At 32.0% G+C, this 18,232-nt stretch overlaps 1 protein-coding gene across 3 annotated transcripts in view; it reads left to right on the plus strand.

The window, feature by feature from the left end:
* The first annotated feature begins 855 nt into the window (after window positions 1-855).
* The window catches only part of LOC127718052 (retinoic acid receptor alpha-like), a 33,228-nt gene continuing 15,851 nt past the window's right edge, over window positions 856-18,232 (plus strand). For 2 of the 3 annotated variants that reach the window (XM_052223950.1, XM_052223951.1), the window contains exons 1-3: window positions 856-964; window positions 15,313-15,450; window positions 16,228-16,400. In XM_052223950.1, the coding sequence (XP_052079910.1) occupies window positions 874-964; window positions 15,313-15,450; window positions 16,228-16,400 (402 nt within the window). In that variant the 5' untranslated portion in view covers window positions 856-873. Of the gene's footprint in view, window positions 965-10,453; window positions 10,566-15,312; window positions 15,451-16,227; window positions 16,401-18,232 lie in introns of those variants that run through there. The other variant, XM_052223953.1, reaches the window with a different exon arrangement.

The following is an 18,232-nucleotide window of genomic DNA, read 5'->3' on the forward strand; positions in this document are numbered from 1 at the left end:
GCCTTGAGCTGTTTTCTGCTCTTTGGTCGAGTTGTTGTCTCTTTGACAGATTCCCCGTTTCCATTCTCAATTTTATTATTATGACTTGATTTTAAAAAAGATAAATGCCAAATTAGGGATTTTACCCAGATTTCATTGTTCACTGAACATGGAAAATCTGATAACACCAAAAGGGCATGGCCATGATGTTCCATGAACACATATTCTTGTTGTGACTTCGTCTATCTCTCATATACTATAAGTGATAGCCAACCATATTTAGTGTAAAGATTTTTTGGAAGGATTTACATGTTTGTCTGTCAGGGTCCATTTGACCTTGACATCATTTTATCATTCCATTGGTCAACTTTATTTTATCGTTATAAGTCTGTTTCTCAGATACTATAAGTAAAACTTTGATAGTTGTGGAGTATAGAATATTTGCAAGATGCATAAATTTGCATACATAAAGATAAAAAGATATGGTATGATTGCCATTGTGACACTATCCACCAGAGACCAAAGGACAAGAATTTAAACAACTACAGATCACTGTATGGCCTTCAACAACGAGCAAAACCAATACTGTATAAAAAGTTTTAAAAGGTTCAGCCTGAAATAAAGTGAAACAATTTAACGGAAAAAACCAACAGCCTAATTTATGTCTGTCTGACAGGGTTAATCTGACCTTGACCTTACTTTCATGGATCATCACCTGTAGTAAGACCTTGATCTTGAAGACTTTCAACATAAATTTTAACTATAATCAATAATTCAGGCAACACTTTTCATCCTGTGCACTTTTCTATGACATATTATATTTAACTTTGTTGTAAAATGCAGAATTTTATTTTATTTTGCAGTAATATGGTGACAGTCCACTCATCTGGTTGAATGTTAGTGTTAAACATGAATCACAGTATGGGTCAGGATCAAAATATGACCCATGAGCAGACCCTGCTTCAGACCCTGAGCTTAAGTCATGGTAAGTTTGGGCCAGGATCAAAATACGGTATAGCGGGTTATTTTCGCGGGTGTAAAATTTCGTGATTTTCATTGAATAAGGTATACGAAATATTTTGGCGGTTATTATTTTGGCGGATTCAAAACTTTTATCAATACCTTTGCATGTGCCGTTTTAAATTGGCGGAATTTATTTTGGCGATTTTGTTCTATCCGCGAAAATAAGGGAAAATTTGCACCCCGCGAAAAATAACCCCCTATACGGTATGACCCCTCAGCAGACCCTATTTCAGACCCTGAGCTTAAGTCATCAGTAAGTTTGGACCAGGATCAAAATATGACCCATGAGCAGACCCTATTTTAGACCTTGAGCTTGTTATGGTAAGTTTGGGTCAGGATCAAAATATGAACCATGAGCAGACCCTCAGCTTAAGTCATGGTAAGTATGGGACAGGATCAAAATATGACCCATGAGCAGACCCTGCTTCAGACCCTGAGCTTAAGTTATGGTAAGTTTGGGCCATGATCAAAATATGACCAATGAGCAGACCCTATTTTAGACCCTGAGCTTAAGTCATGGTAAGTTTGGGTCAGGATCAAAATATGATCCATGAGCAGACCCTGAGCTTAATTAAGTCATGGTAAGTATGGGCCAGGGTCAAAATATGATCCATGAGCAGACCCTGAGCTTCAGACTCTGAGCTTAAGTCATGGTAAGTATGGGGGGAGTTGCCAAGCCCCCCCCCCCCCCCCCCCCACCTTATGGAGCTTTATTTGTGGTAAATGCAGACTTTTAACCAGTTCCACTATGAATTTTGTCTAGTTTGGGGGCCCAAGGGCCTCCCCTTTTTCAAAATCCTGGATCGGCATCTGAAAAGGGGGTACATATTACTCTAGTTTGTCAAAGATATTGTTTTCCAGAACGACTGAACCAACTGAACAAACTTGTCAGAGATGGTCCTGTGAAAATCTGTAACATTTGGTGTTTACTGAACATGGAAAATCTGATAGCACCAACAGGGCATGGCCATGATGTTCCATGAACACATATTCTTGTTGTGACTTCGTCCATTTCTTAGATACTATATATGATAGCCAACCATATTTGGTGTGGATATTTTTTGAAGGATTTAAATGTCTGTCTGAAAGGGTCCATTTGCATGCAACTACCAAAAAGATGACCACTCTTTTGAACAAGGAAAAGAAAAAAGGCACTTAATTATTAATTTGGGAAGCAGTGTAAAAATGTAAAAAAAGATTCTAAAAGAAGTTAGCTAAGCTGGCTACAGCTATCAGTTGAATACCCTGCTCAAGAAAACAGAAAAGTTCAGAAACATTTACACTCCTAACAGGTTGGAAGGTTCTTAAGAAAGTAATTACCGCAGGTTATTACCTTGTTTCTAATCAAAAGTGTATATTTTCTATTGTGGCAAAATGTTTCCAAGTGAGCGATTCTGACAGGCTCCAAGAAGTCATGAGTTTGTGATAAAAGAGGTTTCTTTTTTTTAATCAATGGGTCATGTGAGCTATTCTCATCACTTCGTGTTGAAGTAGTCTTATACTTTTTCAAAAATCTTCCATATTGAAACGAGGTTGGACTGAATTCAACCAAACTTGGACTGAATGATCCTTAGACTATCTAGCATGAAGTGTGTGGTTTTTGGTTGAATGGAATCAACCAGCACTATGCCATCATGGCTAAAAGTAAAAATAGAAGATAAGAGTATAAACAGTGTAGTATTTTGGTAATTATAATAGATAGAGAAAATCTGACAGGTGAAAAAGCTCAAAATGTCAAGATCTATTAAAATGTACAACCAAAACTATCAGATAACAAATAGGAGTTATTGCCCTTGAATGGAATTTATGTTACGATTTTTCGGGGGGGACTTTTGCCAATGATCACGAAATCTATAACAGAAACTCTTTCCCATAGTTTAAAGATATTTACAAATATAATGAGTACCTCAATGACACCTCAAAAGCTAACCAAACCTTTTAACAGACTTATTCGGAAGGGATATAGTTACGATACTGTTGTCAGATCATTAAGGATTGCATATTTTGGTATTAATATTGATTCACTCATAGGGTCTTTGCATCAGAAATAACATTTATTCTAAAACCAGTTGTTGGCATGATACGGGTTATGTTCTTCTCATATATTTTATGATTGTATGATACTAAAACCCTATCGGGAGGGATTGTTCCTGTGTTCATATGATGAAGACATAATCTTTCAATCAGTTTAATTGAGGTCTGGAGCTGGCATGTCAGTAACTGCTAGTAGTCAATTGTTAATTTATGTATCATTGTCATTTTGCTTAGTTTCTTTTGTTACCTATTCTGATATCGGACTCGGACGAATCTTTTAAACTGAGTTTTACTGTGCGTATTGCTATGTGTTTCTTTATTCTACATTGGCTAGAGGTATAGGGGGAGGGTTGAGATCTCACAAAACATGTTTAACCCCGCCGCATTTTTGCGCCTGTCCCAAGTCAGGAGCATCTGGCCTTTGTTAGTCTTGTATGTTTTTTTAATTTTAGTTCCTTTATATGTTTTGGAGTTTAGTGTGACGTCCATTTTCACTGAACCAGTACACAATTTTATTTAGGGGCCAGCTGAGGAACACTTTCGGGTGCGGGATTTTATTGCTGCGCTGATGACCCATTGGTGGCCTTCAGCTGTTATCTGTTCTTTGGTCGGGTTGTTGTCTCTTTGACATATTCCCCATTTCCATTTTCAATTTTACCTATGTTAAATTGAACAAAGAGCATGACACAAAATGAACAAAGAGCATGACACAAAATGATCAAAGAGCATGACACAAAATGAACATAGAGCAAAATTGACATGAAAATCTGTTTCACTGAGAAATCTGAAAAATTACATGCTATCTCTGAAACATACTACTTTTAAACACAGATGACAGAAAATTAAAATAAACCATGTTTCTTGAATTTATGATACAGCAATCAGTTTCAAAAAATTATTATCTTATTTTATATGTAGGTTTTTTCAATTTTCATATTTGTCAAATTAATCTTGATAACATGAATATTTGATGATGTTTTGCTTGGTTTTTTTTTAATTGCAATATGTAAATCTTAATAATCCATTTCAAACTTAACAAACAGAAATAAATCATCTCTGGTAATGTCACCTAGATCCTCCTGTGAATTAAATTCATCTTTATGAGGTTGGGGAGGGGGTTTACAGAATAGAGAAAAAGGGCTAAAAATCAAGATTAGAGAATAATGAACTAAAAAAATATAGAATAGAGAATAATGTACTAGAAAATATAGAATAGAGAATTATGCTGTGCTAAAATATATAGAATACAGATTAAATCAAGAAAAAGAAAAGAAAATAGAAAAATGACCAGAGAAATACAGAAAAGAAGATTCTCTCCATTTAGACCCTCCTTTATGCATTGGTGATATGTAGAATTGAAGAAAAACAATTGTCCTTGAGCAGAGTTATACAAAATAAAATCCTTATTGATTTACTCCAGTCAGAGAATTGAATTTGCTGGTGAAAAATTTTATACTTTACCATTCTATTGCATAAAATAGTTTAAAACCAATGGAATGAACAATTTCACAAGAAAATCAAATTATTGTGTAGAAGAAATAATGTTTCATTGGAAATTGATGTCAATATCCTAAAGTTTGATGTTTTTAATGAAATATATCACTTCTACATTTGATTAATGTAAAAGTATTCCTTCAAAATTATTTAGTAGGATGAAGTCAGAACTGATTGGCACAGTTTAAGATGACCTGCAAACAAATGTTTTATAATTCCATGCTTGCCTCAACATTGATGGATTGTTCAGTCTGAATGAAAAGAGAAGATGGGAGTACTTGGAAAATATGTGTCATGTTTGACACAAATGAGAGAAATTTGTGTCATGTGTGACACAAATAAGAGAATTATTTTTCATATTTAGTAGTGCCTATAATATTGATACAAAGAAAAAGAAAAGAAATGTTCATGTTGACTATGTTTTTGTGTTGGCATCACAGAATTTGAATTAGTGCTGTTGAGGTCTGCATGCATTTAGATATTATATTCAGAAAAGGGGTCTATTATTTTGGAGTTTAGTTTAAGGATTTCTACTGTTAGTGAGTTTTATCATCACCCTTTGTTTTACTGATTTTGATATTCCTTTAAAAACAGGATATTTTTTATGATTTTATCTTAATAGCAAAATTAGCAAAAATAATCCTTAAATGCGAAAGTTTACCACTTTGTAGTATGTATTAGATAACCAAAGGCAGTTAGTGTCAGAGTGACAGATCCATTGTTTGATATCTTTATAAAGACCTAAAAGCACAAATTTTGAACTTCACTGAGTCTTTGTCTGAGAGTTGCAAATAAAGTTCATTGACTTCAGAAAAAAATGTCAATGTCATGTTGATGGATACTAAAATATTTTTAAAATACACTACTTTCGAGTTATGAAATACAAGGTTTTCTTGGATTTTTTTAACGTCACCAAAATAAAAGATGTCAGTTAGGGTAAAATCTCGGACCTCAAATTTATAATTGGCTTGTAGTAGGAAAACAGGAAATAAATTTTATACAGTTTTTTGCATTTGTAGTATTTCAATATTTTATTTATAATATATAAGTAAAAAAGTTTTATTTATGTAATTATTTTCAACCCAGACTGGACATAAAGTAATATAACATGTATTAGGACCCAGACTTAGACAAGGTTTAAATCATGTACATAATTTACTATATATATTCATTTGTGTATTGACTTTGGCTTAAGTATTGTATAAATACATGTAATATTACTTGTCACATTTACATGTAAATTCACACAGTAATAAAGGGAAACAACTAATAATATTAGTCAAGCGTGACCACTCAATTGCTGCCAATTACTGAGATTTGTGTAATAATTCTAAATGTTACATTGTACCTAAAGGGCATAAATTACTTATGGTCATTTTTGGATGGGGACAGGGGAAGGGGTATTTATAAAAATAAAATATTCTTTTCCATATTTGATAATCTAAAAGATATTTTAATTAAATTTTTGAGAAAGCAGTGTTTGAATTTAGTTTATTTTTGTATGTAAATGTGTGAATATGTCACAAATCCTTTTTTATAATTATTATTTCCCAACTATAAACTCAGTGCATAACAGTCTCATAAATAGATATATATATATTTATATCTGTATAGGTCACTTTGACTTCCACCTAGTAGCTGACCAGTCAGTATGAGATAAAAAAAAATAAAGTTTTCTCTACTGTTTTTTTTTCCATAATGTTATTTTTTTTTGGACTTTTAATTGTGTAGTGCTGTTTTTCCATATAAATGTACATGTTTATTCAGTTTTATTTGGATTTTAATTAATTTCAGAAAGAGATTAGATATCTGAATTCTATCTAAATTTTTTGTGAAGATATTTGTGAAAAAATCTCTTATATTCATCATTTCAAAAACGGGATTTATTTTTACTTGTGTGTGAAATATTACTTATGTTTCCATCACAGCTGAAAGATATCCAAGAACAGTGACATTTGTGCGTAGGATAAAATTGTTATCAAAATTATATATTTTTAAAATGTGGTGGAAAAAATAATGATCTGAAAATCTCAACATATTCATTATTTAATGTTTGGGTGACGAAAATGCCATCAAACTTTTGATATATCAAACGTACTTCCTGGTTGGATTATGAATATTCTTGCGTAATTATCTACAGCACTTGGATTTAATCATGGATATTGAACAAAATTTTTCAAATGTGAAGGCAAGTTGAATGCCAGTTGTACAAAAAATATAGCCAAGACAGATTAAAAATGTTTCAATAAATTGGTCTTGCGTCATTATGGAATTTGACGATTTGTTTTTGACAGCTGAACATTCACAATGTTCCCAGCAGACGTTAGAATCATGTATTAGCAGTTTCCCTTTTGAAGATTATGCAAGTAAGAAAATAAGTTTTTCAATTCCAAGCAAACTGAAGGAACTGTTGACATTTAAGAGTTGTTTAGGAGAGGGGGTAGTTGAATGGGTGCATTGCATTTGTGCCAACTTTTGTAAAATCCAATCTTTCATTTGTGCGCAAAAAAATAAAAACTACATTTGCACCATTTCACAGGTAACATATATACCAGAATAGTTTAAATATTCATTGCTATATTGTGAATAAGAATATTTTTAGAGTACTCCCCCTGGGTAATTAAGTCAGTTCATACTCATTTCTAATACAAAACTGAAAGTCACTTAGGTTATATAGTTTTCACATGTTTGAGGTGTCAAGATGGACATTGTCAATTCGGAGACAAAAGGAGGAAAGTCTGTAATTTTATATGACGCACAATATAGGTTATCTAATGTTCTGAAAAATTGAGACAAGTCATTTAGATATACCAAAAAAACTTGCAAAGCTAGAATCATAACAGATGTGGACAACAAAACAATTAAAAAACTTAAGTTTTCTATGTTGTGTTTTGTGAAGTGTTGTTGGTCTTTTCTCTGTTTTTCCCTTTTTTAGTTTTACTGCAGTGTAAATTAAAGTGCATAGAATAGACTTAAAGTGTATGGTTTTATGATGACTGATGTCTGATGAATATGTTTTACTATGCAAACAAAAACTGTTTTTTAAAGTTTTAATTAAAAGTCTATTTTGAATATATCTACTATTTCGCATTATTTACCTGTATTATTGGCGCAAATGAAATGTTTTATTTTTGGCACAAATAAAATATGGTTTGAGGTGCAAATGAAAGAATATTTTGGCACAAATGAAATGCCATTTGGCGCAAAAGCAAAGCACCGAGTTGCATGGATAAAAGGGAAATGAAAAGGCCATTTCATGTTGAATGGACAAATTTGAAAAAGCTGGCACACTGCTTTTCACCAATTTGCATAAAACATATTGAATAATGAGTTTCAACCACAGAAACCTGTGAAATAGAAATTGCAAACATCTTGCACGAAAAAAATCGTGAGTTCGGGAGAGTGCTAAATTTCGAATGTGACACACAACCCTTTGGAGTCTGTACAGTGTATATTGCATGTGGTCACTTAATTGAATGCAAAACTTCATATTCTAATAATTTAGACATGATTTTCTTGTTACATGCAATAAGAATGATTTTATTATTTTTCTTTGTACACCAATGTTTAAAACCTACAGCACACACCAACAAAGGTGATTGAGTTAAAAATATCTTTTGAAGGTGATTTCACAAGAACTCTATATGATTTGCATATCTACAAATGTTTGAATGTGATTGTTTTTTTTAAATTTAATTCTTTGGTTTACACTTCCATGAACCATGTTACCAAAATTGCTTCGTACCTTTGTGAATACTATGTCATTTTGCATGTGACATCATCATGTGTCTTAAACATAAATGGAATAGTTTGGTTCCATTTGAAAGTTGAAATTGAAAGAAAAAATGACTAAAGTTTGTGTTGGAAATTATGAGGATTAATACTTTTTTTCTGAGGTTATTGATGTACAAACTGCGAGTCAGCAACCCAGTTTACACATCAATAACCTGTAAAAAAAATTTTTTAGTGAATGCTTGTGGTTGTGTGTGATTCACTATGAAATATCTCTCTGTAGTCTGTAAATGTATATTCTGTTATAGATAATGCATATTTTAAGGTTTTTCTTGTCGTATAACACACCGAGGGGTGTCAGGATTGATCAAACGAAAGACCGACCATAGGGAGGTCTTTCTTTGGGCAATCCTGATACCACGAGGTGTGCTATATGACAAGAAAAACCTTAAAATATGCATTATCTGACTTATATACCGTCAAAAAATATTATTTTCTGCAAATATTTTTAAAAATTGATTCCTATTTTACTGATCACATTGATTGATTGATTGATTGTTGGTTGCTTAACGTCCAGTGACAAATATCAATCACATTGAAGTGGGATATTCTTTTCTTAAGCGTTTAGGTATAATCACGCCCTACGGCTCATTTTTCATGTGAAAAACAACTCACTTATTACTCTAGATATAAACATTAGAAATCACTGTCCAGTTGCAATATAAATGTAACAGTAATTGCATGAAGTAGGAAGCAAATGAAGTTAAGATGTATGAAAACACAAGTCACCTTGAAAGTAATTTATCACAAAACCTATTTACAGAGGGTGGTGCTATATTTTTTTTTCTTGTTTAATGAAATTTTTATCACGGAAAGCTGATTATTTTGTTCAACATTTTTTAGCAATCTTTTTCAGAATAATTGTTTTCTATCTTATGCCGGGCAATATGCTTTTTTCTTCAAAAATTGAGAATCAGGATCACATATTATACCCCGGGGCCGCCCTCCTCTTTTAAAAAACGTGACTTTTTCCCTATAGAAAATAGGACTATTTTGTCATTTAATAGAGTAAATGGTATTTATTTCAGCTTAAACTAAAAAAAAATGTTCAAGATGGAAAATTGTACAGTAAAACCCCAATTGGCGAAAACACATGAATTAAAGGTTTAAGTACTCAGTAGTTTGCAAGTTAATCAGGGTAAATAATGACCTTGGCTATTTTATGCCTTGAAGCACATTTCATTGAAACTTGGTATCGTCCAGGTTGATTCTTAAAAAAAATGACCTGTCATTCTGAAAGGAAATAAAGGAATTAACTCCATATAGGTATATAAATTTATTTTATAGCACTGGCCACTCGGTCACAATTTGTATAGACTTGAGATGACTTGGACTCATTACTATTCTTTACTAGATGCTCCCTATACAGAATATCTTATACTACATATAGTGTTGTACTATTTGTGTGTCTTGTTTAAAATTAGAAACCATAGGAATTGTAACCCTTTTGACCAAGATCCATTTTTATCAAGGATAATTAAAATGAAACATAAAAAAATAATCTAAAAGAACATATTTTCAGTGAATAATTTTGTCCTTGTAATTATTTTTCTCCTTTATTAATTTCACTTTTTTCAATCTTTTATAACCCGTATTTTAAATTTTAAATAAGAGGAAACATCAATTAGATATGATTAAAAAAGAGTGGGGTACATTACACATCAATGAGACAGTAATCCTAAAGCAATAATATTGAAAAAAATTAAGTTAAAATAAAAATCTGGAAATTTGTGTAAATATTTTAATGGATAATAAAATAATTCCTCAACATTATTAACCAGCAAAGAAATAGTGTTGCAATGTGGTAATGGACTTGTCTCTAAATCGGTGAGATGATGAGGTTGTGAAATATAAACTGCTAAACACAATAATTTTGACAAGAAAATGAACTTTAGAATTGATCTTGATACATAGATAAGTTCAGATATGTTCAAAAAATAAGTTGTGATTTTGTTATATGTATTGTACAAAATATTTTCTTATATAAATGTCCAGTCTTATAAACAGATTTCTATAAGTAATTTTTATAACAATTTTTGTTCTTCCTCAATATAAGAATGCAGTGCGATAGCTACGGTAAGGTAATCAAATAGTACTTTCAGCGCTTTGATTTCCCAGATTTATAAGATTACCTCCCCTGTTACTGTTCCGAGATAAACAATGGCCGACAAGAAGTGATGGTTGTGATACTTTGTGGACGCAAAAAAACATGGAAAAGCATGAAGAGAAGTCGAAAGAAAACTGTAAGAATCCACGGAGGTTTTAAATGATTGTTATTAAATCATTTTAGTCTTAGTTTCTGTTGAAACAATCTTTAATTTCTTGTATAGATGATGTCGAAAATGACATTTGGAAAATCTCTTCTGATGTTTACAATTTCGTGAATTTTTGTATTAGCTGAAAAAATATTCAAAGATTATTTTCCGTTTAATTAATCTTTTATCTGCGCAGTATTTTTACTGTTTAGTGAATTTAAATTCTAACAGTCTAATTTTAAAATCTATGGAAAGTACAAAATAAAGGAAAAATCAAGTATCCTACATTAGGTAGGGCCGGGGGGAGATCTTCATTAATGGGTGTATCCCTATTTATGGGTATTATACACCAAATCAGGTCCCAATTTCCAGTAATAAAAATATCAACTTTGGATTTCTGGATATTTGCTGTCATGATGTAAACATTCAGGTAAAGGGTAACACGAATGACCGAATAACACCGTTATTATCCAAATAACACTTGTAATGACCAAATAACACTTGAAATTTTAATAATATGAGGCAGGCATTACCTGTGAAAGGGGACGAAGTCTGTATGAATTTTTTTTTAATTCAAACATATTTGAACTTCAAAATCTGTTAAAAAAGAAACGGAAATACCGTAACGTCTCAGATTTCGGTTCTGTTGTTAGTTGTGCCATTATTATTTATGTTATGACGTCATATTCATTGTAAACAAAGAAACGCTATCATCAGGTAACGGTTTTTCATAATAAGCCATTCAAGGAATTTTTTAAAATAAAATTGGTATATTGCGTTCCTTCCTACATTTTACTAGCCTGATAAATGTATATTTTACTCAAAGACTCATTCAAATGAGACCAGAAAAAGGAAGTAGATTTCTGCGCAAATGCGGGTAAACAAAAAAGTCTGAAAATAAAAAAGTTAATGATTTTGAGTTCATTAGTAGAATGAAAATTTCGGGAATTTTTCCCGATTTTTTTTTTTTAATTTTATTGATTTTTCATCCCCTTATTAGCACATATTGGTGATAATCTTTATGAACTTACCTGCTTTCTGTAAATCATTTTTAAAAAAAAAATTTAAAGTTATAAAATAAAATGTTTAAATGTCACCAATATGTGTTAATATTAGAATTTCAAGTGTTATTCGGTCATTACAAGTGTTATTCTGATAATAACGGTGTTAATCGGTCATTTGATGAGGTACCGTTCAGGTAAATGACAAAATGACATTTTTTCCAGGGTTCAATCCTAACTCAGGGCGCTGAAAATTTCTGTACATTTATTGGAAGGGTAATTTACACCCTAACAATTCTCTATTACCTAGACGGGAGTTAAAACTAGAATGGGTACTTTGGGGGCCTCTGTTGGTCAAAGTGGCCCCTGGCTTTGGCCTGGAGATCAATCTGTAGATATATAGCTTTGGTTTGTCTGTTTCTGCCAAGGGGCCTGGTGGTTCTCTCTGAGTACTTTGGCTTCCTGCACCATAATACAACAGACTTCCTGGTGTCCTAACACTCACTTAATGTTGGGTTCACAGCTCTCGAGGGGTGCTTTGCATAAAGGAGGAATTTGTGTACATACATACATAGCCTTCAGAACGTAGGATTTTTGGGAACCATTATCTTTGACTTTGTATTCAGGTCTCAATTAAACTATGGTCTTAAGGGGAAAATGTTATCATTTATAGTACATTTATAAATATGAATATTTGTGCCAAGACAACCATTATGAAAAACTATATAAAATTTTATTTTTTATCACTGTAAATGAAGTTGATATCTGATTTTGGAAATATATAATCCATAAATGGGGATAGTACCCATTTATGAGGATCTTCCTTAACCTGTTTTATAGTAATATATAGCAAATGGGATAATAGTCAAAGTATATCAGAAATTTTCTGATGTGAATTTGTTGCCTACATGTATCTATTAAGACGACTCCAATGCTGAAGGTCCCATTATTTATCTTGACTGGGCTCTTGAAATTCCAGTACATTGGAAGGGTGATTTTCATCCTACCTCACAAATATCTGGTATAAAGATTAAACAAGAAATGCTACTTTGGAGGCCTGGTTTGGTCAAAGTGGACCCCAACTTTGTTCATGAGATCAATTTGCAGATCTATATCTCTTGGGTTTGTCTGTTTTACCAAGAAGCCTGGTGGTTCTCTCTGAATACTTCAACTTCCTCTACCGTAATAACAGACTTGTCATTGTCATTATTACATCCCCTTGGTGGAAGGTTAAGTTACATGTAGTGACAGTGACACATCTCAATTAATCCTGATAGGAAGTGAATGATTCCAATGTATCCTCTAAGAGCTCTCTCGAGGAATGCTACGAATAATGAACGAATCTACATACATACATTTCTCATACATGTACATGTATGATCGATCAAATTTTAAAATAAGTTGATGGGCCACTTCTCAGAAGATGAGATATGTTATATTTTTAAAGACACATTAAAACATTTGAAATGATAAATTACTTTGAATTTTTTGCATTGTAAATTTACATTAATACAATAATGCCTAAATGGTTATAACATGTACATTTTTTTTTCATGTACATTTGTATATTTCAAACCGGTTATTAAAATACATTTTGGTCCCAACCAGCTAAAGGTTTATTAGTCGAAAGTAAATAAAGGAATAGTTATTTGAAGACCTCAATAGTCCCCAACTTGCCAAGTTTTTGTAATGTGAATATTTATTTCAAATGTTCAAAAGAGTAAAGGTTCATAATCAATTTTGCGAAAATTAGGGATGAAAGATTGAAAGGTCATAGCCAGACTGAATGTACATGTACAGGAATGTATAGATCTGCGTTAGTCTAGTAAGCAAGACCTCAATCTGGTATTTTATTATCAATGTTTGTATTTTGATTTTTGTCTTTTTTCTATAACAAGGCCTTTCCTTAAGTCTTCATCTCATATATATATATATAGCAAAATTTATTTTATAAAAATGATACAAGATGTTAATGTCTGTAAAATATCTTTTTGAGTAAGGCCTTGACTGGTATCTGTTTTGTCTAAAATCTAGTTAATAATGGCTATTTAAGTTAAAAACTAGATAAATAATGGCTATTTAAGTTAAAAACTAGATAAATAATGGCTATTAAAGTTAAAAACTAGATAAATAATGGCTATTTAGGTTGAAAACTAGATAAATAATGGCTATTTAAGTTAAAAACTAGATAAATAATGGCTATTTAAGTTAAAAACTAGATAAATAATGGCTATTTAGGTTGAAAACTAGATAAATAATGGCTATTTAAGTTAAAAACTAGATAAATAATGGCTATTTAAGTTAAAAACTAGTTAAATAATGGCTATTTTAGGTTGAAAACTAGATAAATAATGGCCATTTTAGGTTGAAAACTAGATAAATAATGGCTATTTAAGTTAAAAACTAGTTAAATAATGGCTATTTTAGGTTGAAAACTAGATAAATAATGGCTATTTTAGGTTGAAAACTAGATAAATAATGGCTATTTAAGTTAAAAACTAGATAAATAATGGCTATTTAAGTTAAAAACTAGATAAATAATGGCTATTTTAGGTTGAAAACTAGATAAATAATGGCTATTTAAGTTAAAAACTAGATAAATAATGGCTATTTAAGTTGAAAACTAGATAAATAATGGCTATTTTAGGTTGAAAACTAGATAAATAATGGCTATTTTAGGTTGAACACTTTGGATTCATTTATTTTCCTCGATACCATTTTTCGTGGATTGAGGGACAATTTTTGTGGATAATTTATTTCATGGTTTTGCCAAATTTTAATTTGCATTAAATACTACAAAAAGTTTGTTCTTCTTGAATTTAATTTGTGGTTTACTTCTATCCTTGAAATACAAACATTGATACACTCTACAGTACATTGTGTATGTTAATTTTGACATGTTTTATAACCCATACAATTAATATCACACATGACCTTTCTACACTAATGTGTCAAGATTACCTTAACTGGTCATTTATCAATGAAATAAGCATATTTTTTCTTTAAAGGCTTGAATGCGTCTATTAATTTTACAAATGATGGGTCTAATCATACATGTTCTTCCTCCTTTGTCCTGTGCGTATCCAGGATTTAAAAAAAAGGGGGGCGCCCTAGTTAGCCAACGTTTGGACTGATGCTTGCAAAAAATAGATGCATTTATCATATATGTAGGTCCATAAGAGGGGCCCAGGGCCCCCTGCCCCCACTAAATCTGCCTCTGTTTGTCAACGATATCACACAAAAAAAAAATATTCTATGACCAGTGCAGTTTATGTTGACATTAGTTTTTTTGAGTGTTCATTAACATAAAGAATTTATTTTAAAAAGAGATAAATATTTATACCCCACCGTAGCGGAGGGGGCATTAAGTTTTACCCCAGTGATTAGGAAGGTCGAGCGCCATGCGCCATTTGCGCATATGGAACAGAAATGGCGCAAAGAGTGGCAAATGTATGCGCCAGTGTGGCGCACGATATTTTTCGTTTCGTATCTAAACGTTTAGATATCATAAAATGGATTTCCGATCGTATTTGTGTACAAAACTGTGTTGTGTTCCCTCTGTGGTAACTTTATTCAGAATTGATACTGATTTACAAACTGAATGAAAATTGGATTAAACAGGTGGTTTTCCCAGTGTTTAAGTGCTTTGGAGTCTAGTAAAAGACTAACATTTCTAAAGACATACCTGTAGTCTTACCTGAGCTCTTAAGTGATACATCTTGTTTTCATTTCAGCACCCATCAATGCAGATCACTCACCATACAGCTTAGAACCTCAGAATGGCAGCTATGTCGGATCTCACTCAGCTTATGAACATTATTTATTTGCTCAAAAGTCTGGTTACATGTTACCTAGCAACCAGCAACTCAAAAGTGAGTACCAAACATATAATTAAAATTTAGAAGGATATACATGTGTACAAATATATTGAAGCTTTGGTGGACAGTTTATACGATTAACCACAAACCCTATGACCTATGCTATTAAAAATGATGTCTGGTCAGATGCCAGTAACATTTTCCCTCAAAAGAGTCTTCATAAGTCAAATATATTCAAAGAAATTTTATGAAAGATTGATGTGTAGGCTTGTAACTGTAAATCAGAAGGTTTTTAAGTGAAGACTCGGTGGGTTTTGTCATTTTAACCTGTCCACTTGAATTTAAAGTCAGAATATGTAGAAGTTTTCCTTACTCACACTGTGGATGGATGGAAATAAAAAAATCTTTGTAACATCACAGAATGGGAATCAGCAGTTTTCAGCACAGAATGTGTTTATGTCATTTGTTAGAAACAAATTCAAATACATTAACTTTGAAATAACGAGATTTGTGGATCGAGGAAAAATTTTATTTTCGTGAATATTTAATTAAGTGGTTTTGCCAAAGTTTGCATTTTAGCCTATAGCAAATTTGTATCTCATTGAACATTTAAATTTGTGGAAATCAACAAATATTGACATCCAACAAATAATAATGATCTATGATTTCATATGATTTATGTATATTTTGGCACTTAGTTGAATTAATTGAATATTGTTTTCATGAAATATATTGCCAAAGAATCATGCTATTGAAGCTTCATCTTTAAAAGCAATAGAGGACAATGAATAAATAAATGTGGTGTTGCCTCAATTTTAAGTTTAATTTCAGGTCCAATGTTTGACACTCAGGGAATGTATGAGATGCAGAGTCCAGCGACCATGTCCGACCCAAGCATGTCCCCATCACCTCCTCCCCCACCCAGAATCTACAAGCCATGTGTTGTATGCAGTGATAAGTCATCAGGCTATCATTATGGAGTTAGTTCCTGTGAAGGATGCAAGGTTTGTATAGTTACAATGTACAGTATATGTATATATAAAGGTCACCCTCAGAACCAGATAAAACTGACCGTGGTGACCTTTGAATTGAGGTTCAAAGTACATAAGTATTGCACAAACCGGAAACAGACAAGAAAAGAGGGACCCGAAAAAACAGATTCTCACTTAATAGAGGTGACTCTATAGCAGATTTAACTAGTACATGTACATATACCAATGAATATTCTTCACTCATTTGTGCAGAAACTACATGTATATATATCCAATCCAAATACTGTATATTCATTATTTTTCCTGGCATACCAATTTTCATGGATTTCCTGTAAATAGGTAAACCACAAAAATAAAGTACAAATTTACTATAGGTTTGTCTGCAAAATTTGACAAAACCACAAAATAAAATATCCAAGATGATAAGATTTTATCACAATTCATTGAAATAAATTAATCCAGGTGCAGTGGTGTAAATTATGAAGTTTTTTGTGTACACTTTTTATTGCGATTGTTGAACAATGAACAAACATATGAGATTAAGGTGGTACATAACACTACAGGGAGATAACTCTGTAAAAATTAGCTGAAAATTTTAATCACGTTCTTTTGTCAAGGAAATATAAAGCTTCTCAATGATCAAAATTAGCATTTGTCAAACTTCTAAATATCCAATGAAATTTTTCTGATAAAAAGTGTGGTTCAAGATTTTTGAAATTTTTATATTTTTAACAAAGGGTCAAAGTAAATATTTTTGCTGCACCTATCCAGTCAATTTTCGTAATAATAAAAAAACAAGCAAAAATTTCTTAATTCACAGAAAGTCACTGTAATTTTTTCCTCTACAATAAATCTAATGTGTTGTATGGAGAGACCCATGACTTTTCATCATACAAAAATAGCTGAACTAGTTTATATATATACATATTGATACAACTCTTTAATTTATGACATGCTGGTGGCTGTTATAGGGGTGATTCACCTGATGTATTTACACAAATATCTTATAGACTCCATCTGACATCCAGTTTTACCTTTGAACCTTTTGACTAGGTATCCTGGAGCCATTGAAGTTCATAGAAGATCTGACTGTACCTAAGGAACTTATGTAGGGGAAATGTCCCAGAGTCTATTTAACTTTCATTCTTGTATTATTTTTAGCTTCACATGGCTAAAACTTTAAAGAGTAAAAGAGTATATGTTATCCTTAATAACTCTCTTGTAAAAATTGCATTTTAAATTGCCATGCCAACATATTAATATGGTAGCTGATAGTAGAAAATAAAAGAAAAATTCTAAAATGCTGTGTTATTTTTAAACGGGACAGAATAAGACAGGTCTCTCTACTGGAGTAGGAACTACTAACTCTCAGAGCACCAGAGTTCACCCTCCGTATTAATGCTGCTGGATTCCATTAACACATTATCAGCCAATTATGTCTGTTTGGGTTGCTCAAACAATTTTGTAACTGAAAAAACTACATACAACTGTCATTCAAGTGGGAGGTTTAGCTAGCTATAAAACCAGGATTAACCCACTTTTTTCATAAGAAAATGTCTGTACCAAGTCAGGAATTTGACAGTTGTTATTACACTTTTGCTAAGTCTTTGGTGTTATGTGTTTTGTATTGTCGACTGTTGTTTGTCTGATCTTCTTTACTCTTTTGGCCATGTTGTATTATGTATTTTCCACTTATGGTTTTTGGTTGCTGATCGGAAATATAGGTCTTTGCAATACCTGATCTGATTTCGAACTAGATGAGGTTATTTCTTTGTGTGCTGATCAAACAAAAAATAAATTTGAAAATTTTTTGCAAAAACCTAGCGAACTTTTTTTTTTCAACA

This window comes from Mytilus californianus, unplaced genomic scaffold, assembly GCF_021869535.1.
Source record: "Mytilus californianus isolate M0D057914Y unplaced genomic scaffold, xbMytCali1.0.p SCAF_10, whole genome shotgun sequence".
Taxonomy (NCBI): Eukaryota; Metazoa; Mollusca; class Bivalvia; order Mytilida; family Mytilidae; genus Mytilus; species Mytilus californianus.